At 41.9% G+C, this 27,608-nt stretch overlaps 1 protein-coding gene and 1 long non-coding RNA gene across 16 annotated transcripts in view; one reads left to right on the top strand and one right to left on the bottom strand.

Annotated features, from left to right (window-relative positions):
- Nucleotides 1–27,608, bottom strand: part of CALD1 (caldesmon 1) — a 193,841-nt gene that overhangs the window by 74,139 nt on the left and 92,094 nt on the right. For 12 of the 15 annotated variants that reach the window (XM_080600216.1, XM_080600215.1, XM_080600218.1 and 9 more), the window contains one exon: nucleotides 20,464–20,575. In XM_080600216.1, the coding sequence (XP_080456342.1) occupies nucleotides 20,464–20,534 (71 nt within the window). In that variant the 5' untranslated portion in view covers nucleotides 20,535–20,575. Of the gene's footprint in view, nucleotides 1–20,463; nucleotides 20,576–21,558; nucleotides 21,823–27,608 lie in introns of those variants that run through there. The other 3 variants (XM_080600217.1, XM_080600224.1, XM_080600229.1) reach the window with 3 other exon arrangements.
- Nucleotides 21,964–27,525, top strand: LOC308198395. The gene is made up of 2 exons (XR_013953883.1): nucleotides 21,964–25,992; nucleotides 26,124–27,525. It is a non-coding gene; the product is annotated as an uncharacterized lncRNA (long non-coding RNA).

Below are 27,608 nucleotides of genomic sequence, written 5' to 3'. Positions count from 1 at the left end.
CTGCCTACATATTTATGTGACGAATACAAATATAGTAGCCAAATCTAACAGGAATACGGGTTGTCAAAAACACAACTTCCATGAAGTCAACTGTGCTCTTTGTAGAACAGGGCAGGTAGCTCACAGGCCACAAATCCTATCCTTATCACCTCTACAGAGGAAATGAGCCTTGAAACACTCACCTTTCACCTCCAAAAGCACCATCACTCTCACAGGGGCTAAAAGGGTGCCCCACAGCTGGTGGCAGTAGCAGGGAGCATTGGTGACATTTTCAAGAGCATGCACAGATTGACTTCTGCAGAGTCCCATTACAGATCATAAGAGCTTTCAAAAAAATCTCACAAGGTGCTTGTCTCTTTCTCGAGTTACTGAAAAACGTAAAAATCCAACTATCTGAACAGTACAAATCTCACCTAACTATAGACATCAAATAATTAGCTAAAAGTTTGTACTGATCATCTTGGTTTTGCCTGCAAAGCTACCCAACTTCCATTAACTGTGAGGCTCTGCATGCTTCGGTCTCTTTTAAGACGAAAAAAAATCTTTTCTTTTTTTTTAAATAATAAAAAAAAAGTCTAACTGGGCAAAATAACTGTTCACATGTCAGCTGTGAACTTCTCTCAAAGGCTGTGTGTCAGGTTATAACTGCTTTGAATTTGTCCCACAGTCCACACAGTACTTTCTCTCAAGTTAACACAACATTTGACTATTTTGTAGGTTACAGTTATTTATTGACTCGTGTAGGATTGGGCTTTGCTGAGAACCATGTTTTTAAATTACAAACATCGTTCAGCCTGATACTTTTTTTTTTTTTTTTTTTTTTTGCCCAGCATTAGCTTGAGTATTGGTACAAGTAGCAGCTCCCACAAACTTGCCAAAAAAAGTGGAATACTTTCTGTGGGAGTATAAAATAGATTGGCCACTGTTATTCTAACAAGCGCATTAGTTCCATGTGCTAGAGAAATAAAGTGCTCATTCATTACCTAATTTGCGGTGACAGCCTAGTGAGATATCTCGTTTACATTCTGATAGCCCCATGAAATGAACTGAATTCCCACATAGTCACAAAAGGCCAAAGTTAGCATTTTCTTTAAAAAAAAAATAATAAACTCAAGTCTGCCTCTGGAGCAGATTGGCTATAACCTTGAACCTTAAAGGAAATGAGAGGGAGAAAGAAAGAGCAATGCACACAGCATAAGAGGGGGTGGGGAAAAGCTAATGGCACCAGGAATGGAAAATGTGGGCATTAAAAGAATTTCCTATTCTAAACAACGTGCAAAGTTAAAAATACCTTCTCTTGAGATTATCCTCAGCATAAATACTCACCACGGCTATTTATAGCTGTCTGGTAGCCTATGACAAAGATTTTTATTCCAACAAAGGAGCTGTATACGAATGCTGGACCTGTTTAAAGAACTATTAAAATGGAAAATATACTACTCTTGCGTCAGCTAGCCGTATTGGTACCTGTTTCCAATGCAGTCTAAACACAGCTTTCCTGGATGCTGACAATTGACCATTAAATACTAGAGGGAGGAAAGGGAAAAAACCTTGGTATTTATCACAAGCCAAATACCCATTGTCATGAAGGCCAGCAAGGCGAGGTGCTGGGCTGAAATAACAAGCATACAAGTTGCTCAGCACCTCCGTGGGTGCCCAGGGCTCCTGCACAGCACAAGCCCGGTGCAGTTTGTACCTGGGACAAGCCAGGAGGAGACCGTGCTGGGGCCCCCACACCAACCAGGTGCCACAAGCACAATCCTGCACCTGGGAAACCACACAGGACAGAGTGACACGAGCAGGGTTTGCCAGGAACCCATCAGACAGGAGAATCTTTAAAAGCTTATTCCCTTTCCAAGTCTTTTTTTTTTTTTTTTTTTGGTCTTTTGGAGGGACTGAGAAATATGCAGAACTTGTTTAAATTGTTTAAATTTAAAAGAAACAGGAATCCAAAGCCCCACACATCTTCTGAAGACATCTATGCAAGTAAGCAGTTTTTGGCTCACATGGCAAGCTTCGACCTCAGCTTTGAGGCATTTCACATTCAGAACAGAAGGGGAACAGAGAGGAGAGGACAGATAGGGATGACATGAAGAGCTTGAAAGAAAGAGGGGCTAATTGCTCCCAGTAGTCGCCCACATATAATCCTACTGTCTTCGTTGCCTTCAGCTTCCAACGAGGCAAAGCAAATTTTAAAAAGCAATTTATTCGGGAATATACTGTTGAAATCCATGGGAGACTTTGCAGAGATACCCCATGGTATTAGACCCCATTAGACTACAAGAATTTCAGACCAGAGGCCTTTCTTTTCACTGCCTATACGTAATGGACTTTGTGGTATAGTTATGATCACGAAGGTCGAGAGATGTATATTTGTAAGCTCAGGTTTTGTTTGGCTTGGGTCAGGCTCCTTCAATTCAAGTTAATATTTGAATTAAAAGGAGACTTTTAAAGTAATGCTTTGGACTGAGTTTCATTTCAAGAAAAGAATAACAGCTCAAATTAATTTTTTGAGTTCATATTCAGTTCAAAACTTTGGTGCTGGTTTCTAATCTGTGACTCCAGATAGTACTGAAACACCACTGGTTTGAAGTTAAGCATAGCAGAAAGAGGGGTTGCTAAGGATGACTTAACTAACGCAGGGAGAACCCAAGCAGCAAAGTGATTCACGTTGCAGCAGCACATGTTTCATGGCGATAACATCGACCCTGTCTCCCCCCCAAAAAAGCAGAGAGCAATTTGCCCTGTTCCGCAGCTCTCTCAGGACATGCTGTTCGCAGCTCAGTATCAGTATGCAAGGCCTCTACCCTTATTTCTTCATGGAACAATTTACCACTTCAGAGAGTTTTCTCCATCTGGAGAAAACCAGGGCTGCTCATTGTTGCCTTGCAGGAAATGTAGAACTTTCCCTCCTTCCCTCCTCACCAATTCCATTTGTAAAAAAGGGTTTGGAATAGCTTTTCCAGTTTTCAGTACTCTTTTCTAGCTCCCAGACACCAAAATCCCACCCCACCCCCCTCTTTTTTTTAAGGGTAAACCGGTAAGAATTTTGTCCACAGAAGGAATAACAAACAGGAACCTCTGCCTGAATGATAAGAGTCTTCACTTGCATATAACTCTCTGTGGAAGCAGAGGAGAGTTAGCACAGCAAAATAAACTGTTTTGAGACATGGAATTTTAATGGCAGTTTAATCTATTGCACACAGTTTAGCGACATAACGAGGAGCCTATAAACCACACACGTGCTACAGACTGACATCCACATTTCAGTCATAGTATATGGTTTTAGACAAAGCAGCGACCATGGCTGGATAGTACAGTACATTCTGTTCTACCAATGGCAACTCAACAGCATCATCTACATCTGACTCTCATTCTTTCTGGTATCCAGCGTTATGGCTTTTGGAACGGGATAATAACCATTATTTCACCCCCTCCCCAACTCTGTGGCCAGCAGCTCACTATTCCTAGCATATTTAATTGATAAATAGTGGGGAGTGCGGCTAGGAAGGAGGAAGTCTAGCAAAGGGAGTTGAATTACATAAGTGACTTATTTTTTTCCTGAAAGTCTTAATCTATTATCTGTTCGCAATGCTCACTAAATGTACAGGCTCAACTGCCATGTTCCCTTCCTCTGCATAAACAAGATCGCAAGCAGTCCTGTATCTTTTGAGACTTGCATTGCTCTTTATTAAAAGGTGAGGTTGTGTTTGACCCAGTTTACGAGATGCCCGAAACACAGCTTGCAGGCAAACTGCAGACCAGGCTGCTCTGTAAGAAAGCTCGCAGCTGTTCTCTGCCTCAGTGAGACGATGCGGTCCCGTGGCTGAGATGTGGCTTCTATTCCCAGGTCTGCCACTAAGTGATTAAAGATGGAGCTTGAGGTAAAATGTGTTATGACAGCCTAAACCCGTGATGACAAAGGCACATTTACAAGAAACAGGGATGTGGCTCTGGTTTAAAAAAAAAAAAAAAAAAAGAGTAAGACAAAAACAGGGAAAAAATAATAATCTGATGTGGCCATAGCTGCTATCCCAGATGGTGAAACCAGTTCACAAATGGCAGAAAAGTACTTTCAGTCAAAGGGTCTGGTATGATTCCTGCCCTATTTTCTGATTGCTTTCCCAAAAAATAAGCATCATGTTTGTTAGTTTTGGCCAGAACAAGTCTCCAGATGTCTTCTGCGTCCTTCTCTCACACAGACACTCAGCAATGTGTTAAAGTGCCCTAGCTACTGACCATTCAAGCTGTGCCTCTAAAGCTTGTACAGGCACTTGAAAGACACTTCAGTCTACCCTTAAACAAAAGCTATACCAGGTAGAAATCCACAAAATCCAGTGGAAAAGGGCTACAACGAGGTGCTGTTGCTCCTCTCCAGCTTCTGTAAGTATTTAGCAGATTAAGAACAGGGCAGCCCTGCAAACTCCCTGCACGCTGTGCAAAGCAGCTGATGCCACCTCAGTGCCAGGCACCCAACAGTGACCAAGTACAGCATTATCAGGCTGTCAGCCTGGTCATCCTCCCTCGCCTGAGAAATCACCAGCACATGCACTGAAACATCTCCATATCGACATCCAAGAGTCAACAGTAAGTGAGTGGCAGAAATGAATGAAGGCTTCACATCCAATTTTTTGTGCAACAAAATGTACAAGAAGTTTTTGTTAAATGTAAACGACAGAGGCAGGCCAACCTGCAATCTAAAGACCTCAACACTTGCGGAGGTGGAGTCTCACTGCCTGCCATGTAAGATGATTTTTCATGACTTTCCCTTCTAAAAATGGCCAGTACCAAAATGACGGTGGTGAAAACTCTGGGACTGGTGATTTCAACATCATTCTCCAAATTCTGCAGCTTGAAGAAAAATCTAATAAGTAAACAGGCAAGAAGAGAGGATTCATCCATCCCATCTGCTAGGTTTTTGGCTGTGCCAATGAGTCTCTCTCAGTTCCCTATCAACAAAGCTAAAGGAACAGCGCTACCATGTTACCCGGGTGAAAAAGATATATATATATATATTTAGCATTAAAAAAAAAAAAAAAGACACGATCTCAGTTGCTCTTGTTAGGAGGGGTGTACAAACAATGTATACCATAACAGAGGCAGTCCAGTGCTAAAGGGAAGGAGTAAAAAAGAAAATATAATGAAAATATAATGTCTTTCTTTACTCTTTCCAACAAAAGGAATCACCTCTAGCAACCTTTGAAGCAGTGCCCTCTGGCCAACTTTCTCCATGTTTATTCCTTACGCTTACAGACTTCCTTCATCTACTTAAGCACTTCAGGCTTAAAGAGTCTGAATTCTAACTAGCAAACAGATTATCCTATTTTAAAAGTCTTCATTTTAAAGCCGTTCTGCAACTCTGTTTATCCTGCCCTGCAGAGGAACAACTTGAAGACACTGTAAAAGTAGGCCATCAAGTACACAACCTGCAACTCATCTCCTGTAAAAGCTGACAGTTCAGATGATAATAGTTTACATTCACAGAAGCATCTTTCATATGAAAAGTGCATTGCAAATTACAGAGATGCACATCTCTAGCAAAATGCAGTTACTGCTGGAGCAAAAGGTGGCAGCCTACTAACTATTTATGTACTCCAGTAGGACAAGAAGACATTTTAGCAAACAGTCAATGTCTCTCATAAAAATGGCATATTCTGTACCTCAGAGCAGTGAAGACCTCAATATTTACCATATGTAATCCAAATAAAGACAACATTCAGAATATTTTTATTAAAAACAATTGTCTTGAATACAAATGGCCCAATTTACAATATGTTGGGTAGCTGCCGGATGTCGATAGAAAATGAACACATGCTGTAAATTCAGTGCTTGGTAATTAGGAAAATGTGCATGTTTCCCAAGTCTGCTTCTCGGTAGGTAGGACTAAAGGGCAACATTATGTCATTTCCCTTTGCGCAGGACTCCCTATTGACTTCCATAAAGAATTTGGCTTAAAAACTGATGACAGGGTACAGCCCAAGTTCTTCCCCAAGAGGGAAGAACAACCAATAAATAACGGAAGACGGGTTGGTGACGGAAGAGTCATTCCTAGCCACCAAGACATCTTACCAATATTTTCTTCCAGCAGTATAATGAGGACAGGACAGATGATCTCTGCTCTCAGTTATACCAACTCCTTAAATCCAGACTAATTGCTAAGCACACACAGCCACTGAAAAGAGGATTCAGACTGAAAAGAATGATAGCCAGTTTTAAAATATTGAATGACACATAACATGCAACAGCTATGAAGGTATTACGCAGCCTACTAAATGGGTCCTCTGAGTTTAAGTGAGGGCCAACCCTTTCCTCCTAGCTCTTTCCTGCCTTAAAGCATATTCTTTAATTGTTTCTATTTCAGAATTCTGTTATCGGCAGGCATTGACAAGGGTTTAAAAGATTTTGTTAACCAAACTGCATGTCTTGTGATCTTTGCTCCAATGCTGTGCATTTATGCTGTTATGTCCTCAAAGCAAGGTATTGCATCCAGCAAAACCATACAGCCAACAGGCTGACAAGTCACGTTCTCTCCAAAGCCAGCATAACCACAAACATGCACGACCTATAATGATATCAAAGTCAGTACATCCGGATCTCATTGTAAGTATGATGTGCGCACAATAGGTGAAATCAGGATGGAGCCAGTGAAACAACAGTGAAACAGATGAAGAAAGTTAGACTTTTGAGATGTGAGTCACCAAAACAACACCTTCAAGTGCTTCTTCTTTCTCAGTGTCAGAGCTGGTGACACAATTCAAGTCTTTCATTGTCTTCATGGTTTATTAGGTACTGTATTAGTCCATCTGACAATAATCAGTAAAAGAAAAATTAGATTATGGACCTATTGAATATGCCTAAACATTTCTGATGTGCCTTGAAGATATATTTTCTTCATTCAATTTATGTATATCCTGTACATACATTCAGGCCTAACAAAACATGATGAGATTTTCATTACTTAGAAGGGTTTTTTCTCATATTAAATTAATGACCAATATATTCATTCTCTTTAGAACTATTGAAACGACTCACTCATTCCCTGAAATATTTTGGTAAGAAATAAGACAATAGCCCTGAAGGAACTTATTCAGCCCTCCAGTGTAAGAGGATGATTACATGCTAATGAAGGAAAACACTCACTAGCTTGTATAGAGAGAAAGAGGGGGAAAAAACTTTTAAAAACCCTTTTGCTTAAACAAATTCATCTAGTGACATTCCAGTACAGACAACCCCTCCAGCCATCATAACTCACTGGTTTGAAAAGGTCATTAGCACGCTATCCCATTTTTTTGCAAGAATGAAAAGCTGAATTCATGGGCATGACATGAAAATTTGCCCTCGGTATTGCTATGGGATGACCTGAACCTTGAAACCCTACTGAGAAGTTTCTCAGTTTTTTTTTTTTTTAACAGAGTATCAGCCCAGCATAAGCGCATGCATTCTACACGTGGCATTCACATTTACATCCTGCAGCCACAGTGAGCACAGCACCCCATGCTCTTTTTGCCCTCTTTCTACATTTCCCTACCCAGCTATTTCTTTCTCTTCCTTGGAGCGGGCTGTACATGTGGCACCAGACACATGATGCCTGCACTCAGAAAGCAAGCTGCAGTGGGAAGCACTTTGTTATCCATGTCGCTGACCTTCAGTGGAATACCCCACTGTGCAAGCTGGACCATAAAAGGAATCCATGTGTAGCCAGTGTTTAGAAAAGCCATCTCCTTGTCTTCTGTGGCTATTGCGCTGCCTTATTAAGACAGTGCAGTAATAGCCAGCTGGAGAATCTCGGGAATGTTCTGAGTAACAGTGCCTAAAAAAGCTTCTCATTTTGTATGGGCTGACAATGAACTTGAAAAGCAGCAAGTCCTGTTCAGCTTAGCAGGTGCAGGAAGCAATGTTGTTCCTGGGGACTCCATACCCTTCTGAAAATACCTGTTCAGCCATTTTACCTGTAAAAATGCTCACAACTTTTTTCCTTCCAGTCCAGTCTTTTTTTTTTCTGCAGAGAAAACTAGACTGGGTGTTGAGAACTACATCTCAAGGGACTGCATGATGTGCCATACAAATCATCTCATGTGGAGGCATAAGGACAAACAGTATTGACATACAGATGATCGGAAGGGATCTCCTCTCAAGTCTTGTGCTATGGTCCTCTCACAAGAGGATAAGCAATAAGTGGGAAGAGTCAAGAGAGTGTGTTGTGGTTGCTGACTTCACAAGTGTAAGACTTTTTGTGAAAATCTGATAGCTAGTTTTTGCTGAAAACATTTTTGAATTTGCATAAAGGCCACTGGACAGTGGCCTGGTTTATGAGGTTTGTTTTGTTTTTCCACCAACGTTCCACTTCACTGAAAGCTGTTTATACCACCTCCTTCCTTTCTCTGTTCAAAAAATATAGATGGAAAAATGCTTATCCTTTATATTAAGAAGCCATTCTGCTCTGGGGCTAGCTTCATCCCTGTATCATTCTCACCAGTGTGTTATAATAACGCCTTTCAGAAATACCCAAGATTGATAAATAGAGCATCTGATTTTCTCCTCATCGCTAGACAGCTGGCAATTTTATAAACGAAACCACCTTGCACTATATACTAACTGAAGTCAAGATTTTGATCAAGAAAACCATTCCTTCTTCCATTTATATATATATATATATATATTTCTAAGAATTTAGCTATTATGCATAGGAAAATCTTTTGTGGTAAGAAGCTATATGTCTTGTGAACAAGCAGGTGTATATGTTCTTAGATACTCCTGCAGTGCTTTTCTCACTTTAAAAGTGAAATTGCTCAGATTTTGCTTTCTAGTCTGTCTCCATCTTTGCAGGATACCCCTCTGAAACAGCTAGCAGTAACACTCCAAGCTATTGCAGGATGCCTGCTGCCAAGACCAGGAATAGCTGTAGCCACTTGCTGACTCCACAGTGGCTTGCAGAATGTTTCAAAGCTCCCTTTTTCTTGACACGTGGTCAGCAGCAGTCAGTGGATGTGCATGACACCTAATTCACCTATCTAATACCAGCCTTCCCATGATCTACACCTGATCTCAAACAACATGGTAACATGAAGGTATGGGAAGGTCAGCCTCTGAGATTCCCTGTCCATGACCTGTGCCTCCCATCTCTCTGCAGATCCACATTAACAGCAGACACAAGCAGCTGTAAGAGAAGACAGATTTGCATGGAAAATGCCAGCACTGAAGATCAACACAGGTTCCTTATCAGGCCGTCCAACACCAATGCACCTTACCTCAGTCACAAAAGCCTTGTGTGTACATAGAAGTTGCAGACATTTACCTCAAGTGAATTAAATCTATGCAAACCTCACAGTCTAAACATAAATAGGCTTACCCTTCCTCACTGTTTCACAGTAAGATACCTCCATTTCAAGAGGCTCAGCTGACAAGCGGTATCTTCGGCCACAGTAATTTGGTTACTTTCCACTGTGTGCATTTAATTGACTTAAAATTTTACCATGACTTGCATCAGGTTTGTGTCATACAAAGAGAGCTAACAAAGAAGGAAGCACTTGTTTGAGCGAACCAGTTTAAACGCCAGTAGACAAGATGCTGTCTCATGCTGGTGGAAGAAGAAAGTACTAGTATGGAGGATTCACTTAAAATCACTGAAGAAGCCCTTTTTTTCAGTACCAATTTTTCAACACTGTTCTTATGGCCCCAGCACAAGAAGAATGTGGTTTGCCTAGAAGATAACCTCTTCCTAGACCAGTTCTTAGTGTTGGCTTTTAGATTTTGTCTCCCTTGAAAAAAGGTTAAGAGCTACCTTAAAGAAAACCGAAGCATGTTTTGAGCAAATGTCAGGTAAAAGAACGGGATAAAGACAGTTTGTTTGTTTGTTTTAAACAAAAAGACAGACCCAACTAGATGTTGAGTGACAGCCTTCCTTCGATTTTCTATGTCAAACTTGCTGGCCATTTTTCAACAGACTATCTAACAAAGTCCTATCCAACAAGGTTATTAATATGCAAGTTTATGTAGTCCAACCAACAGGCTTTGACATAAAGGAGAGAAAAACAACATCTATTTATATTTTCTTAATGTCAACCAAGATGAGACTGACCTTTAACTGCCAAATACATTACCCATTGGTTTATACTTTCCAATAAACGACAAGAAAAGCATCCTGCTTACTTTTCCACTTCCCATCACCCTCACTGCTCCCCAGGAAGAGAAGGACCCAACCACAAGGCTGACACAGCTACTGGTCTTTCTCATCTGTAGCTGTACCACTTCTATCAACCAGCCCTCTGGTCATGCTGCATGCCAGCATCCATAGGAACTGCGCTGTCACTGGACTTCTTTTTTAAGGAGCAGTTGCCCTCCCTCCAACCTTATTTCTGGGCAGGAATATTTCTTGAGCTGTGTGGTGATGAATTAAGTTGTCGAAGAAGCACATCCACCTGATGTCTCATGAAAGACCTTGATCACACAAGGACAATCTGATGGTAAGAAGGAATATCTTTGTTGAGTGCAAGCTAATAATTAAGTTATCATGAGAGAAATAAAGCTGCTCATAAACATTTATCCTCAGTAATTAAAGCTTTGTTTGACGGCACAAAGCCAAAAATGCAGGATCTAATTGACCAAATGAGATGCTTCTGCAAGTTGAAATCAGTTTGGAGTTTCATTTGCAAATTACATTTTTCCTCTATAGTTCTTTGAACTGAACTGTAAAAAGGTAACTTCATCCAGGCTGCCAGCCATTTGATAGTGTTTACACTCTGTCCTTATTCGTGTGTAAAACTGGTTAGCATTTGACTTCATTTAATCTATTATCCCTACAAACAAATTAGCCTCAGATTTTTTAAGGGGAAATCTAATCTTCTGATACCTGGTTTAATTTCAGATATTAAATCATAAAGACATTAATAAAAATGCAAACTTACATTGAGAAGCAGATGCTCCTAGAAACCCACTGGCTAAACTCATTTTCATGTCATTCTTGAAAGAGTCTCATAGTCGGGTAATAACTACAATTTCTTTTGTGCCTAACTAACTTTTATCTTTCTGAGCCCAGTATCTCCTGAACAACAGTGAAACAATAAAGCAACAAGTATAATGACATCCTTATTCACTAAAAAGAAGACATTGCAATGTAACAGCCTAAGAGATCATTTGCATCCAAGTCCGGAAATTTTAAGTTTTAGAGACCGATTTTCAGTTGCTCTCTCCTGCTTAGAGCAAAGGAGCAAATTAACTCTGGTGTTTTCCTTTCTACAGCAGCCTGTACTCCACACCTGTTGCAGATGCAATGTCGTGTCACCACATGCACCTTGGCACCTGGGCTCAGGACCCCCAGCCCCAGTCATCCCCAGCCCCAGCACCCACAGGTGGTGCTCAGCCTCTGGGGCCAGGGTGCAGGTGCTGCAACAGGGAGGCAGCGTGGGACATCTCCGCTCACTTTGCTCCCACCTTCCCTCTTTGGCAGCAGCAGGGAGAGCTGCACCAGCCTGCATGGCAGGGGCTGGGAAAAGTAACCAGCCATCAGAGCAGCACTTCATAACCCTCCACGTGAAAAGTTTCAGGGCCCAATGTGGCTGTGTGGTGGGCAGGCTGCACCACCACAGCGTATGCCATGAGCTGCTTGCAAGAAGCACATGCAGGCTATAGGACATATTATTACGGGTGAATACATCAGTGCACAATGTATTTCCCTGAAAATACTTTTTGAGATACACGGATATTGAACTGTCATCTTCTTTTGTTATGGAAACACCACAGTACTCTTTTTGCTTTTCTTTAAACAAAAATTGTTGCAGATTATTAGTAGTAATAAGGCCTTTTTTTTTAATCAAGAGAAGAAGGGTTGGTGCAGGATTTTCAGCCAACTTGTTTATAAGCATATACATTTGTGCAATGATGTATGCACAATCCTATGGCCTGGCAAGTCTTAATACAATGAAATAAATCAGCTCTGCCTCTTGTGCTAGGTGTGGCCATCAGCATGTGGGAAGTGACCATGCAGCTGAGAGCTCAATCTAATGCTTACTGTCTAGAAAGAAATACAGATCAATTGTTTTTATTTATGAAGGGAGACTGGCCTAGGAATCTAACAAGCATGAACCATCAATGAACCATAGAACCATCAATGGTTCTTGCAGGTTCATTTGCCAGCTAGAACTGTCTGTCTAGATCAACGAAGATGGGGGATTGACCCACCTAAGAAAGCATCTGATAAAAGTAGACCCAAGGACCAAGAATCCAACCTTCTTTATTCTGGATTGTCTTAGGACAGTGGTCTTTGTCCCTGCCATACTGAGTTAACTGAGCTTTCATAGAGTGTAACCTACATGAAGTGCTGATGCATTCCTTGCCAAAGGACAGAAAATGATGCCAGGGGACCTGAGGTGCCATGCCTGCCTCCAAAGGACATAGACACTTGTAGTCAAAGGCACCACCCGGCTCAGCTGTGGCTGGTACAGGAAGTTCAAAGGCTCTGTGCCTTCACAAACCTTTGGTCAATGTTGAGTTAATGTAGCTTTTTGCATTTTGAGTTTCTCGAAGTCTTTGGTATGAGCCAATTCTGAAGGTAGATACAATTTGCACTGTTTGAAGATACAATGGCAGATGGGCAGCCACAAGAATGCTGGAGGCTATCCTAGCTTAATTGACTGCATACTGCCAATTTGCACATAAGATATTAAAGAGATGTTATTTTTCACGTAAATGTGACAGAACAGCCACTGACATGCTTGTACTACACAGGCCCCATTCTTTCACTTTCATGTTTTTCTTTGTGCAATGCCTATGCATCAGTAATTCTTAAAACCATGATAAAATACGTTAAGGTCCTGCACCACAGATGGTACCCTTTTAAATATGCATGCTAAAATTTTCAATTACAAGCAGCAAAAGCTGCGCCTCAATGTCTGTATTTAGTAGCCATTTAAATAAGATTTAAATAAGATCCAGTTCATCAAAGGCTTCAGTCTAATTAAAGTTAATAAAAATACAGTAGGAAACAGAAAGGTAGACTTCCCTTTGGGGTAGGTGGGTTAGCTGGCTATATGCTGGGGAGAGGGGCTTTTCACCCAGGAATTTCTAATACTTCTTGGTGCTTCCAAAGCAAACCTTCCACTTTGCTGAAAGAGGTGAAAGACATGGCATTTTGCCAGCTGTCTGGGTGCTAGATTTGGACTCTCCTAAAAGCCTAGCTGGTATGGTAAGTGTAGTACAGAAATTACGGAATAATCTTAACTTACATGTGAGATTAATATCTGAAATACTAAGAAGCCTGTTTTGTTGTCTGCTAGGAACTACAGTGGGGTTAGCTCAGTAAAGTTTATATTCTGCATGTCTGGCTATTTGGAAGAACAAAGCTTCTTTTATAAAACATTTCTCCATCAGGACATTTAAAGAAAGTATTATCTTCAAAATGCACAGTAGCTGTTAAAAAAAAAGCAGTAGGACACTACTCATGTTCACCTATGTTTGGTTACTACCTCCAGGGCATCTGAAATGCTAGAATAGCACAGATTTGTCTAGTATCCACCCTCACTTGAGAATGATAGCAGTATGGCAGTCTTTAAGGAGGCTGAATCATGTTTTTTTGCCTGGGTTAAGAACAAACTCTAAGAATAGTGATCAATGTAACATGCAGGGTCAAACTCACCTAGACAATCCAAATATTTCCCGCCAGTCCTGAAATTCAAAGTAGCTCAGAAAACAGATTAACAGCTGGAGTACTTTGCCTCAATTTGTTCTCAATCCTCATGCACTTCTAATCATTTTTTAAATTATTATTATTTTTAATGTTTAATTCCCGGGCAGAAGATGTCATGTCTCACATTTTCCAGAAGGCATTTCATGAAAAGACAAGCAGATACCCTTGAACTTGAAACTTCAGGATATATAAAGAGAACAAAGAGAGATAAAGCCTCTGCATCTTGTGTTTTAGTACCAAAAGAGGACCGGACTAGACAAGAACACAGTACTCAGGAGGACAGAGGATGACATTTTTGAAAGTATTATTCTGAAATAAGTCATGAACATTAGGAAACTCTTTGCTAAGCATATGAAGTCAGCTTTCATATGCTTAAACACACACTCCTTGAAAACTTACAACGAGTTACAAGGTATTAAGATCATAATCGTCATTCAGTTACACAAGCCTGAACTGAAGCACGATCTCTGAAAGCTGTTAATAAAACTGGAACCAGACATTCAGGAACAAGTCATGGGCAACTCCCAGTGTTTTAAAAAGTAGGTGATAAATAAAAAGGAACTGTCTGTTTATCTTTAACATTTTAACACTGTTTACCATTTGTCAATGATGTACACTCTATCCCAGAGATAACTCAATTTCAGGAATAAAAAACAGTTTGAAAAGCTGTTTGTGGTCATTTGATGTTGATCTAATATTAATACACACTTATCCTCACCTAAGCTCTCTTGTACAGGAGAATAGAAATTGGCCACTTTGTGGCTGACAAGGATGACCCTTCCTTGCTCTGCAGCCATATGAAGACCGCATGGTAGCAAATATCTCCTTTTTTTTACCTGTCCAGATGAGCAACACACTTCTCATTAAGTTCGGCAAGGACATACTCTGTCTGGTCCTGCAGGCTTTACATTCTTAACTTGTGGAATCAGCCATCGGTATGCTTACCTGAGCTACACCACCCTCAGGATGAGCAGTCACACAAGTAAAAGGCATGTTAGATGCCTTCATGGTTCTGTACATACCTTCACATATCTGGAGTTAAATTCAGTTGACTTCTCTTTCAGTTGTGCCAATATATGTTTTGGTATTAACCATGTGCCCTCTTTTAACTGAAGTTGCATTGAACACCCCAGGAAGATTTTCAGCCTGCTGCAGGCTGCCTCCATCCCCAGTCTGAAAGCTAGGTTATTTTTACAAACATTTCCTAACCTATGACTACGAACTTGAACCACACTACCTCATGAAACTGTTCAAATGATAAGCTGGAGAGAGTTTGTGATTTAACTGTTAAATATTAAAAAACAAACAAAAAAACAACACCTTAACTACTGCCTTTAGTAATTAATGCTAAAATGCTATTATTTACAGTATAAATGTAGAAGACACTTGAGTCTGTCCCTTTTAGCATATGTTTAATTACTGGTCTGCAAGGAGATGAGTCCTCTAGTCAGGACAGCTATAGCTTTTGTCAGGAGATCCTACACAGCCCACAAAGTAATGGGGTGGTTTTAGAGAGCCTTTTTAATGACTCATGACTTGCTGCTAGATAACCATTTCTCTCTACTGTATTTCTACAACAGGATGACCCATATCTCTCCTTCCCTGTGAAATGACCTGCAACCCCTTGGGGATGAACATTATGCAGAGCAAAACTGTGATTCAGATTCAATGTCTGACACCGACCCTGACACCTCCCCAAAGTCTGCAGCAGTGATGGTATAGAAATGAAGCAAACTGGATTGGCTTGCTAGTATAATTTTTAAAAGAGCCCTGACACCATGGAAAGGTGAAAATACATTGCTGGGGCACTGGCAAGTCAGACAATTGTAAAACCATGGCTTATGTGCTAAGGAGGTTAACCTGAGAGCTATTCTTTAGAGAGTTCAAGGGTCCAATTTTTGCTCTCAGTCTTGCTGAAGTCATGGAAGGAGGTCTTCTGCCACTTCAAGAAGTGTTTCATATCAATGTTTCACTGTGGGTGTGCACACACATGCACACTCCACCCAATCCTAGGCTGAATTCTTCCAGTGTCAGCTACAACGTCATCCAAATGACAAAGACCAATGGCCAGAGAACATCTTTTATTGCACAGGAAGAAACACAAAGCAGCAAGTAGTATTTGTTGAAAGAAATCAGCCCATTGTGCTTTAGATACAGATGTGACTTTTTTCATCAAATGCAACGTATTTCTGTGACAGCCCTGATATCCCAGCATGGTATTTACCCTTTGGCTGGGAAGGCGAAGTGTTCATCCAGCTCCTTCAAGGCTGCCACTGAGACTGTCTCATAAGTCATCTGGCTAGAATATCTCAGGTATGGGTTAATTCAAAGCCCACTGAAAGCAATGGAAAGCTTCAGCCAGCTCAGGCCCATGCATAGGTCTCCCACAGCCACCAAGGAGCAGGATGAATCCTCAGCTCCCCCCCACAGCAGTTCCAGAGATGTAGCACACCCCGTCACCCAAACAGCTGGCAGGGTCTGATTTCCCCTGCCCTTGCACCTGTGTAGTACAACCCACATGTAAAATGCTAGCAGACTGGAACAGTTAACACTGCCATGCTTTGTCCTGGGCTTTCCAGTCTGTGTCTGGAAAGTCTTGTTCATCCAGGAGGTACAAGAGCTGCTGGGGCCCTGCCAGCCCAAGTACATGCCATAAACCTGACACCCTGTGGGCAAGCCCTGTGCCCACTGTCGGACACATGCCCCCTAGACAGGTGTGTGTAGCTACTCCAAACCAGCTGATAGGCCTCCAGAGATCCCAGGCAAATATAAAAAGCCAAAAAATTCCAGCTGGAAAAAGTTTCTGGGTGGGTATGGCAGGCCTGTGGGGGAGAATCCAGGACATGTAGGATACCTTGAAATGGTAAGAGTGTGAAATGCTGATGAAACACTAGCTTTCCGAGTTGGTAGCCATTTATAACTGAGCTGCTATGGTATGAACTACTAGCCAAAGCATGTGCCAAGGGTGAACCACTCTGCTGATCTTTAAAAGAAAAAGGCAGCTTCCTCGGGATCACTCCTAAGCACTCAACCCAGAGTGCCAGGGCTACACACCACAACAAAGCACCGTTTTCACCAGCTTTCCAATGGGGAGCAACAGCAATAACAAAGCCTACCACCAGCCCTCATGGACTGGACTTGCCCTAAGCATCTCCAGAAATCAGATGTCAATGGACAGGTGTCAGTGGCTCTAGCATGATGGACACCTGCGGTGCTGATGGTACATGGACACTGACTAGGCCTCACACAGCCTCTGGGGAAGACAAAACAGCGTCAAGTCACCCCCTCACAAGCATGAGCCCATGAGTCCATGCATGCTATAAGCCATCCTCACCCCTTGATCCCTTGATCTCTCTTGGGCGTGGATGTCAGGCTGAGAAGATAAACTCTCCATGTGCCTTTAACCCAGGAAATGGCAAAATGCGTCACTGCGGCTGGCCGAGTTACAAATAGTGCTGTTGGATATGGCTGTTTTCACTTCTGGGTTTACTGTTTGACTCCAAGAAGCCTAAACAGTTTCTGGGAGACCTAGGAAATATGCTACAGCCTACACATAACCACCCGTCTGTCCATCTCCTAGCAGAAATAACGATCAGCAGCTTCCTTGTGGAAAGGCTACATACAGCCATACACTGAGGGGACGTGCAGGAAAATGCCCTGTGCAGCAGGTACCGATGCTCAGAGCAAACGGTGTACCTTCAGCCCCCGTGCTGCTCTCCAGGAACTCACTGTTCACCTGATCAAACACCTGAAAGCCTTCAGACCCAGGGAGGTCTGGCAAGCAGACTGCTGTGGTTTAAAGTAGGAGAAAAGACATGTACACAAACATGTTGTAGACATATTTTTTAAAGTGAAAGTGATGTCCAAATCCCTAAGATGTGATTTCACCAAAAATAATCCAGTTTTACACATCCATTTGCTAATAACTGCCTAAATCCTGCTGCCCTTGGCTCGATTTGCTATGCAGGCAGAACCAATGCTCAGCTCCTCCCTGGCCTTGTCCCTGCTGGGGTGGGTTTCGTGAAGCCCCAGCTCCAAGAGTCACATCCAAACTTGAGAATCAGGCTCTGTTATTATCAGGCTCTGTTATTGCTAAGGCAAACCTAAAATAAAAAGGCCAGACTAAATTATTTTTAAGATCTCAAGATTTTTAAAGCAGTCTTGTGACTTTCAAGGGGCCTGACTCATGATACTTGAATGCTTGAAGTTGGCAGCAGCAGAGGGAGTGCAGCAAGATTTAGAATACAGCAATTTATTGCTAAGAGTCTTCAAATGTGTGGGAAAGGGCAGAGTGCTTCTGCAGCAACTGAGCAGAAAATGGGGAAACAGGCCCAAGCCCTTCTCCTCCAGCCGGGCTTGCATCAATTTCATCCCCTCCACAAAGGTTACCACAAAAAAAAAAAAAAAAAACACAGCAGAGCTGCCTTAGGCATCGCAAAAACACTTCCCAAAAGGATGCATGGGTGGGCTGGGGCTGTTTCCCACCTCAGAGGCCATCACTCTCTTGCTCAAGCACTTGACTTCCCGATCACGCAGCGAGGCAGAGCCATCAACCCTCAGGGCTCCCCGGGGACAGGTCCTTCAAAGGCCACAGCTGCGCTGGTGGTTGCAGCTTTTGTCTCCCTAGAGCTCTGTTTTCTCTGTGCATGAACAGGGACAGCCCAACCTGTGTGTTACACAGTGACTGGAAGTACTGTATTTCTATTTCTTGGACAGCGAGGACAGACCCCATTACCCCCAAACTCCTGCAGCTGTCATTGCATCCACAAGCTGGTCCCACCACATCACTGGTGTCCAGATCACTCCACAGTCTCAGCACGCTTGTCTAAGAGTTTGAACGGCATCACAGGGAAGCTCAAGTGGCACTTTTCCATGGCAGAAAATAACTCTCTGACTACACACCCCAGAATTCTCAGCAGGCATCTGAGTACATGTATTAGCAATAAACCTTAAACTCTCAGCCTTTCCTTTCAAAGTGTGTTGTTGTTTTTTAAGTAGAAGTATACTAGAAGTATATAAATACCATGTGTTCTCATTATATGGCCCTGTTAAAAATCTGCTAAAATGGATGCATATGGAGTGAATGTACATTGAGTGTAAATGGGCCTCAGTCCAGACCTCCAGCATGCGATACATCTGAGTGTTTCTGACTCCTCAGATAAACAGCAGACTTCTTTCCAGCTGGTGTATGCGCCCAGCATTTGTGCCCACATCAACAGCTACAGCACAAACCTTCCTTCATTTCATCTCATTTCTGCCTAAATGAACACTGTGATAGGAAGTGCAAGCCAGATACCGCTAGATGCAGCAGATCTCTGGTTACCCAGCAGACCACGTTTGTGCTGGCACAGGCTCTGCAATTCCTCCCATGCTGTCCAACCAAAATACATCACCACAGGCCTAGAGAGGAACTTTCTGGGATAAGAAGGTCTCTTAGTGCCACGGCAGATTCGCCCCTCTGCCTTTTGGGAGTGGTCGCTGACCAGGTGATGCTGAGTTTTGCAAAGGGAGGTTACTGCCTCATTTCTCTTTGGCCACCACGCTTCGTGTGAGTTTATTTATCTGCAGGCAACACTGCTGCTTTCCAGAGCTCACAAATTCAGCTTATAGCCTGACAAGAGCTCACGAGCCCAGTTCTCCAAGGCAACACTTCCTTTCAAAAGAAAGGTGGCTGTTACATCTTCTCTACCTGGGAGTGCACCATCAGTGTCCATCACAGAGCCCTGCTATGTAAGCAAGGCTTTATTAAAAAGCTCAGAACAAACATACAAAATATATTTGGCATTGCATTCTGCTGACTGCTGATTTCCATTTAAAACCACTTGGGAAAAAAAAAAAAGGTATTTTCTCTACAGCATGCAGAACCTGAAACACCACAGTTTTGTTAGTGCATGGGAAAAAAACAGAAAAAAAATGAAGTCCATATTCAAAACTAAACACAAAAATGAGAACAAAATATGCTTAAAACCAAGCTCTGTAGCTCTGGTTTTGTTTTTTTTTTTTTTAATCACTGTGGTGTTAATAAACTACATCAAATCTTTATATCAAGAAAGAAACTACAAAAGTAGAGCCTTTCTCCCTACTTATTCCAGTGTAAAAAATAGGAAATTGCATTAAAGCAAATGGAACTGTACAAATATGAAATGGGGTTAAAGAAATGTCATTCTGAATATCTTCATGCTTATTTCATAAATGGACATCATTGTACCTATGTCATGTTCTGTTCTCATTTGCACCAAAGTAAATCTGTAATAACCAGTAGCAAATGCTGCCCTTATTGTCCATGTGAAGTGGCTGTAAATAAATAATGATAGGCACTACAGAGATAATACCAGTTGCACAGTAGCGGCACACAAATCACAGATATGCTATACCACATATACCAAGGGTATTTTATCTTTCAATTGAGATCCTATAATTTTAGCTGTGTCTAGAAACACAAAAAAATCCCTTCTGTACAGCAAACACTCACACAGCATTTGAGCATGAGTTTTCCTATCAATAATTTCATGTTGCCATAGTTCACCTTCACTGTTTACATTCATCCATACAACAAAATAACTGGAAACCAGGGCATTTATAACAGCCTAAGGGATTTAGGCACCAGACACCACTGACTTCTAACCTCTCCCATGATATTAACTAAAGCCATTCGGCATGCATTTTTAGCAAGAACTCTTTGGTTAGCTGCAGCATACTTTGGAATTTAAGACAGAAATCCTCAAAGCCACTGCTAATAAAAGTCAAGCCACCAGCACCATTTTCCATACGTACTACCTCACCTCTCTGCTTCAAGGCGCATTTCCTCACGCTTTTGCCTCCTGAGTTCTCTGCGGCGTTCAAAGTCATCCATGGTGGGTGTTCAAGTGTTCAGAGCTCTGGAAGGATCCAAACCTAAAAGGGAGATGACCACTCAGATGAGAGAGAAAATGCAATGAATGCATTTAACCAACTGAGTCCATTTAGTTTTGTTTTGCTTTCTTAACTTCACTGTTACAATTTTCTTTTTCTATCAAAAAATGTAACTTCCTCGGTATTGTTGAGATAAACAAGATTAATGAAATGCCTTGTAGGATAAACATAGCCCATGCCTGAGTTTAGTTTCCTAGTTAAAATTAAATCAACATGCTTTAAGTAAGGACTGTATACATCTGCTAGCCGCAGACTAGCTATTTGTAACGTCACAGGTCTTTTCCTACAAACAAAAGCAACAATTCAGCAGGATTTTAACTTTAAGCTTCCAGTTTTTACTGGAAGCAGTAAAAATGCTGCACAAGAGATTTCTTGTTTTCTCTAACAGCACAGATAATGAAAAGTTTTGCAAAAGCTTGCCCCCGTTCGTCTGTCCCCATCCCCCCTTCAAAAAAGGAGAAAGGAGGAGAAGAGAAGAGAAGAGAAGAGAAGAGAAGAGAAGAGAAGAGAAGAGAAGAGAAGAGAAGAGAAGAGAAGAGAAGAGAAGAGAAGAGAAGAGAAGAGAAGAGAAGAGAAGAGAAGAGAAGAGAAGAGAAGAGAAGAGAAGAGAAGAGAAGAGAAGAGAAGAGAAGAGAAGAGAAGAGAAGAGAAGAGAAGAGAAGAGAAGAGAAGAGAAGAGAAGAGAAGAGAAGAGAAGAGAAGAGAAGAGAAGAGAAGAGAAGAGAAGAGAAGAGAAGAGAAGAGAAGAGAAGGAAAAACAAAAGAAAAAAGGAAAGAAAAAAAGAAAAAAGAAAAAGGGAAAAAAAATGAGGAAAAAAAAAGAAAAAAAAGCAAAAAGAAGAAAAAAAAGTCAGAGCTTTTAAATACCGCCCAGGAGGAGCCAAGCTATGTATAAATCGTTCTCAAAGAACCAAAAGTAGCAATATTTTTTGCAGCTTAATCCATGCATTTTCCCCGTGCCCTACCTTCTTCTTTATGATTTAGTCCATGAAATATTTTCCCCTTTACAGTTCTTCATATACAAAGCCTTTTCAGCCTTGGTTTATATCCCATCAAGCCGAGTATTACAGAATTCCCCTGCAGCCCCCAAACCAAAAATGACTACCAGAAAAGGGAAAGCTGTTCTCTTTTTGTCCCTGCTTTGTTTACAGAGCTGTCAGTGGTTAGTTAAACTCTGCCTGGAATCTGGCATTTAAGGCCTGCTCTAAGATTGCTTCCTGTGCAGGGCTGGAGGCCTCAGCTTCCTCTGCAATCCTAGCCTCCACGCTGCACTCGGAGGATTTCCACCCCCCCACGCCCCCCCACCATTTTCCAGCCCGGCAGTACAAGACCGGCTGCAAAGGGAGCGAGCGTGCAGATGCAGACCAGCACTCAAAGGGGTCTCAGTAACCGCTCGCAGTGCGAAGGGAGACAAAGCCAAGGTGCGTTTGGGAATTATTTGAAGCACTCTGTTTGCAGATACGGATCTGTTTTGCGGCTTTATATCCCTGCCCACCAGAGCAGCGTCCAAGCACCCTCCCCATAAAATCACTGGCAATAGCAAAGCCTCTCATGACTTAAGGGAATCTGTGGTTTTTTCTGCCCCCTTTTTCAGATGAAAACACTGCTGAGGACAGAGGTTTTGCGAAGATTATTTTATTAGTTTACTTTTCCCGAGGGTGTTTTTCTTTCTCATTTGTTTCTGGATTGGGGGATTTAAAATTTTGTTGTTGTTGTGACTTTTTGCATGTTTCGCTGGCTGAGGTTATTTTGCAGAGGTTCAAAGGGAATGTTAATTTTGCAAATCTGATAGTGACTTTACCATTGCTGCTCCACTTTTTCTTTTTTTTTTTTAATGCGCAATAGACAATATATATAAAAAGCAAGTTGCAACAAGACCTTTGTTCAAATCTTGTATTTGCTCACCCTTACCACTGTGTACCCCTTGAAAAGCACAGCACACCAAATCTGCCGTTTTCTCCTGAGAAGGGTTTTCATCTCAGCCTACACGTGCAGCTAAGTTCTGTCCCAGTTCCCTTGCTGAAGGGGCCGTAAGTTGTGGGAATGATGTGGCTCCCCCCGGCTGAAAGACCAGGATCAAAGGAGGAGCAATACACACCCGAGAGCAAGTCTGAAGTAGCGCCTTGTTTGTGTGCACAGAGGGCTGGTGACGGTGCCTGCAGGAGCTGAGCTGCACCAGGCAGCACCGCTTGCTCTGGGGAGGGCAGTCACCAACAGGGCCTTAAAGCAGAGAGCTGACTGCTAGGCTGACACCTTGTGTGCTAGAAAATGAGATTCTCAAACTCTTTTTCTCTCTCCCTGCCCAAATAGACATGCTTTGGCATCTGATTTACGTGCACCTTCATCCCTTCTAACCCAGTGAGGTACACCCCTTTCTCCACCTCTCCTGACAGGGTTACGCTCCTTCCCTCCCCAAAAGTCCAGACACCATGTACCCAGTTCCCTCCCCATTCCCTTTGCAAATGTCCCAGCCAACACCTTCAGCCCTTCCCTTCCCACATGGCCTCAGCACCATCTCTCATCTTCAAAAGCTCAGAGTCTCTTCCTCACAAGGAAAACTGAGGAGAACGCACAACAACCCAGAACTACTACTATTCTTCCTCCCATCATCTCTTCCCAGGGTGCAGGTGAGATTGTGCTGCAGCCACGCAATATTCCCTGGTGCGACAACCTTCCTCCATCTTCTGGGTACTTTCCTGTTGTTCAGTGCAGTTCACATCAGTGGATCTCTTGGGAGTACGTCTCGGGTTTGTTAGAGTGTGCTGCCTCCTCTCCATGGACAGAGGGACACTTGGTGGCATTCAGACAACTTCCAAGCCAAATCACCTCAAAAATGAGAAGGGTACTCAGGAAACTAAGGTCAGGTCAACATTACAACCTTTAATTAGTGAAGCGCGAGAAGATGAGTTATCAGACAGACAGTCCCTTTAAAGAAGTCAACCATTCAGTGCTGCTCACTGCCTTCCACAAAACAAGTTATCTTTCAGCCTCTGTGAACTACCAGACAATAACTTCATCAAAATTAATCTCTCTAAAAATGCTTCCTGTTTCCACAGAAAAGTTTCTTAAATTCGCAGTTTCCCAAAGTGTTCTAGCCTCAGAAGATTCAAAAATCACTTTGCTTATAGATGAAGGTACCAATTATTTGAAGTATTTCCTACAAACTATTTTTGGGAGTGTGCACATTTTGATGTTCCTTTTATTTTTTTTAAATAAAAATTGGTCATGAGTGAAAACATCCCGGGTCAAAGCATAACATTCCACATGGCTCCAGGGCCTGCCTTCAGAGACAAATGTGAAAATGTCTCTGTGTCTCTGACCTTCCCAAATCTAAAGAGAGAATCAGCACACAGAACCCACATTTCCTGATCAAAGGTGTGTAAATAAATTATTTTTTTTTTATTCTTTGTATCCTTTTTTTTTTCTGTTAAACATTTTTAATCATTTAGCGTCAGACCAACAGAGTTTCATTTTTCTCACAAGAGGAAAATGTCCCCAAGAAAACAGTTTCAGATCACATGTAATGTTACACTCAACCTCAAAAAAGTACTTCATTTTTATTATAAATGTAAAAATTTTGGTTTTAGAATTATGATGGAAAATGTTTTCGTATCACCTTTATTTTTTTCTGATTTGTTAGCGGGCAAGTTTTAACCAGATTCAACCATAAGTCAACAACTTTTAGTGAACACTTCTTTTTTTTTTTTTTTTTTTTTAGCAAATAGAAGGAGACATCTGAAACTGTTTCACCAGTTCCCTTCCGTTGATATCCACATACATATAGAAACTGAGGGAATAGTGGCTACTGGTTTTGTGAAAAGGTGCACCACAAAAATTGTCATTATGTTGCTCCTACATCAAAACAAAACTCTCAGCACTATTTCAAACTTAGCACAACTGTAATATTACTGAAAGAATCTGAAGTGAACTCTCATGAGTTTCACACCACTAGGCTCAGAGGAAGAACTTAAGGAAAATATTACCAAAATCTTTGATCTTGCCTTTATATATATATATACCTCTCAGAAGCTACTAAGTGAATTCTTGCTCAGGACCTTGGATTTTCTGTAGCCTCACATACAGGGGTCTTCTTAGGGTCCCTCTCTTTTGATTCTGAGGCTGAAGCTTTAGGTCACAAGATGTTTGATGAACCCTGTGGTGTTTCTGAAGAGATGCTAAGACTAAAATGGCCAGATGAGCAAAAGAGCTAACCTACAACATCTACCAGCATCACCGCATTACTTGCATTGGAATTATAGTAAAGTATGTGCCCTGAAAAAAATACCATCTCCCCACGTAAACATTCTTTATTTCAAAAGCAGTGCCAGAGCCTCTGTCCTTTTTATCTCTGCATTTCACATAGTGCCTTTGATCTTCAGCTGACAAGGGTTTATTGATAAAATTTGTTGAGTTTTTCATTGTCTTGCAAAAGAGTGCTTCCTTCAAGGACAGACACATTTAATCCCTTCTGGTACAAAACACACGCGTGCAAATCTGTCTCCCCTTTATGCCTCATCCCATGAAAGAGTTTACAATTTTGTCTTCTTGCAGCTTTCAGCAAGGTGGAAAATCAGAGGAATGCACAATAATTGTAAATATATGACACGATACTTTAACAGTAACCATACTGTTAATATAATATAACATAATATACTATTTATATATTTATTTTGTATTAATGTATTTATGTATTAATTTATGTATTAATAATATACTCTTCAATGGCAAAGATTAAATTGGCTAAGTGGAAATACACACATAACCACACAGCTATTTCATTCCACTGTGGAGAGCTAAATAACCTCCTGCTCTGGCTCAGGTTAAATTCTGTCCTCACCCTCTCCCAGCACTGATTACAGAGACAACCCAGCACCCAGTGGGCCTTAAAAATAGATGAGCTAGACTGATAAAAAGGAAGTGAAAATGCAGACTACTACTCAGGTCTTTAGCCAACGGAGCTGCCTTTCTTTCCAGACCTGCCAGTCACCTTTCCATTACATAGAATGAGCACTCAACCTAGCTAATGCCAAGTCTGTGTACCAGCTTCCACCTAGCAGAGCCAAGAAACATCAAGCCAGAGCACATTCCCTAATATAGCACGGCTGCATATTGCACCAGGCTGTAAGCCGGCTGCGTCTGGTGACAGCATTGTGCAAGCACATGCCATCTTGTGTCCCTCCCAGTGCAGAGAAACAACTGCAGATTTCCTTTTGGTGGCCTTCAGGCGCAAACGGCCTGAAAGTCATGTCCCTTTCCTCACAGCAGGATCGCTCACTGGTCTGGCGCTGTGAATGCCGAGAGCAACCTTCACACAGACATCTAAGCAGATGGCAAACTGTGATTGCTGCCCATGCAAGAGAGCAGGGACCAGAGCTCTTGCTGGACTCCCCTCCCAGCAGGTTGGCAAATTATTCATTAAAAAATCAGGGCAGAATACAGTTTCATTGGCTGGAGGGGACCAAACAGATTTGGCCTTAGGTTTCTTTGTAACAGGAGAGATTTTCTGCTAATTTTCCTTTCTCATCTACAGCCACACACATCATCTGTGTGGAACCGTACGCCACATGCATCCCCCTTCCTTCTGCAGCCCAACAAGCCTCTCATGCTGAAGTGAGCGTGATACCAGCACAGACCAGCATGGCTGTGGGACCGCAGTTCCGCAGGAGCTGGTAGAAATTTTAGGGCCCAAAGGAAGCAAAGACAAGGGCTAGATTAGTAAAAAGGATGATTAGCAGTTTCTTCATAAAAGAAACCATTACCAGTTCCTTGTCTCTTTCTCTTGCATCCTGAGCAGTTGGAGGCGGGAATGGTGCAAAGAGAGATGGCTTCGGGATTTCTAGGAGAACTGAAATAACACAGGTACAGAACAGGGTGGGCAATGAGATAGCATGGCTCACTGCCCAGCATCCAGAGTGAACCCAGCAACTGTGGATACTCCTGCTCAGTTCTACCTCTGATTTACTTTATGGCCTTAGAGACCGAGCTTTAGCCAATTTTGTGCCTGTGAGTCCTTATATCATCTCCGCCAACTGCAAATTCTTCTCGCTGCGGATTTGCAGAACGCTAAAGCACAACCAGGCCCTGGTTTCAGTCACAAGCACTAGATGCATCTGTAACATTAGTACTGAAAAAAGACACACCCAAAGATAAAGGGAAATTCTTTCTGAGCCTTTTCTACAGATGGGTAAGAAAGGCAGGGCTTCCAGCCCAACTACACAGTTTCTCTGCATACATGCAGCTGGGCCTCTGACTTCCGACCTGTCCTCACTGCAGGATCAGGTGGTAACAAAAAACCCAGTTACTCTGTCATCACCCTCTTTCTTTTCAGTATTCCTACAAAAAGAATCAAGTGTCTCATTAAATCTCAACATAAACTGAGACGGCAAGCAGCTTTGTGAGTTGTACCCCATTAAGTTGAATATCTCATTTTCCCATCTGTCTCCATGTCATCTGTCCCAAATCACTGGCTTGGAGGTGTGGACCTTTTAAATGTCAGTAAAAGAATGGTCAGTGAGAAGCATGAAGAGTATTTTGCTTTAGCTAGCTTCATGCCACAACATCCACTGTACCTCTAGGAGAACCATTTCCCTCTTTTTTCGTGCCTTCCCTACCCCAAACATGATAACAGAACTACTTTGTTGCCCCTTTTGTAGCTGAGAGAAACTCAAAGAGCAACACTCATTGTCCAAGTGTAACTTGTTTAATCTGGCACCCATGAAACACAGGTATGACAAACATTCTCCTGCAATATCTGGGAGAATTAGAGTTCCTTAATCTATCTTCAGTCAAAACAAATAAATCTGTTTTCTACAAAAATCTATCAGAAAGCATTTGGAAATGATTTTCCCCACTTCCCTTTTAATTTTGTATTAGGAGCATTCTGTGACACTCAGATCTTTCAGAAACAAGCACAACTGCATTGAAGTCAAAAGGTGGAATTCAATGGATTGATTTGTCCTTTGTCAGACCTCATGCATGCTCTTTCTTTAAACTGCGACATTGGATATGGTTGGCA

The sequence above is a fragment of the Anser brachyrhynchus genome (genome assembly GCF_964034855.1).
Source record: "Anser brachyrhynchus genome assembly, chromosome: 1".
Taxonomy (NCBI): domain Eukaryota; kingdom Metazoa; phylum Chordata; class Aves; order Anseriformes; family Anatidae; genus Anser; species Anser brachyrhynchus.
Note: the sequence above shows the minus strand (reverse complement) of the source record. Positions and strands in the feature narration are given on the sequence as shown.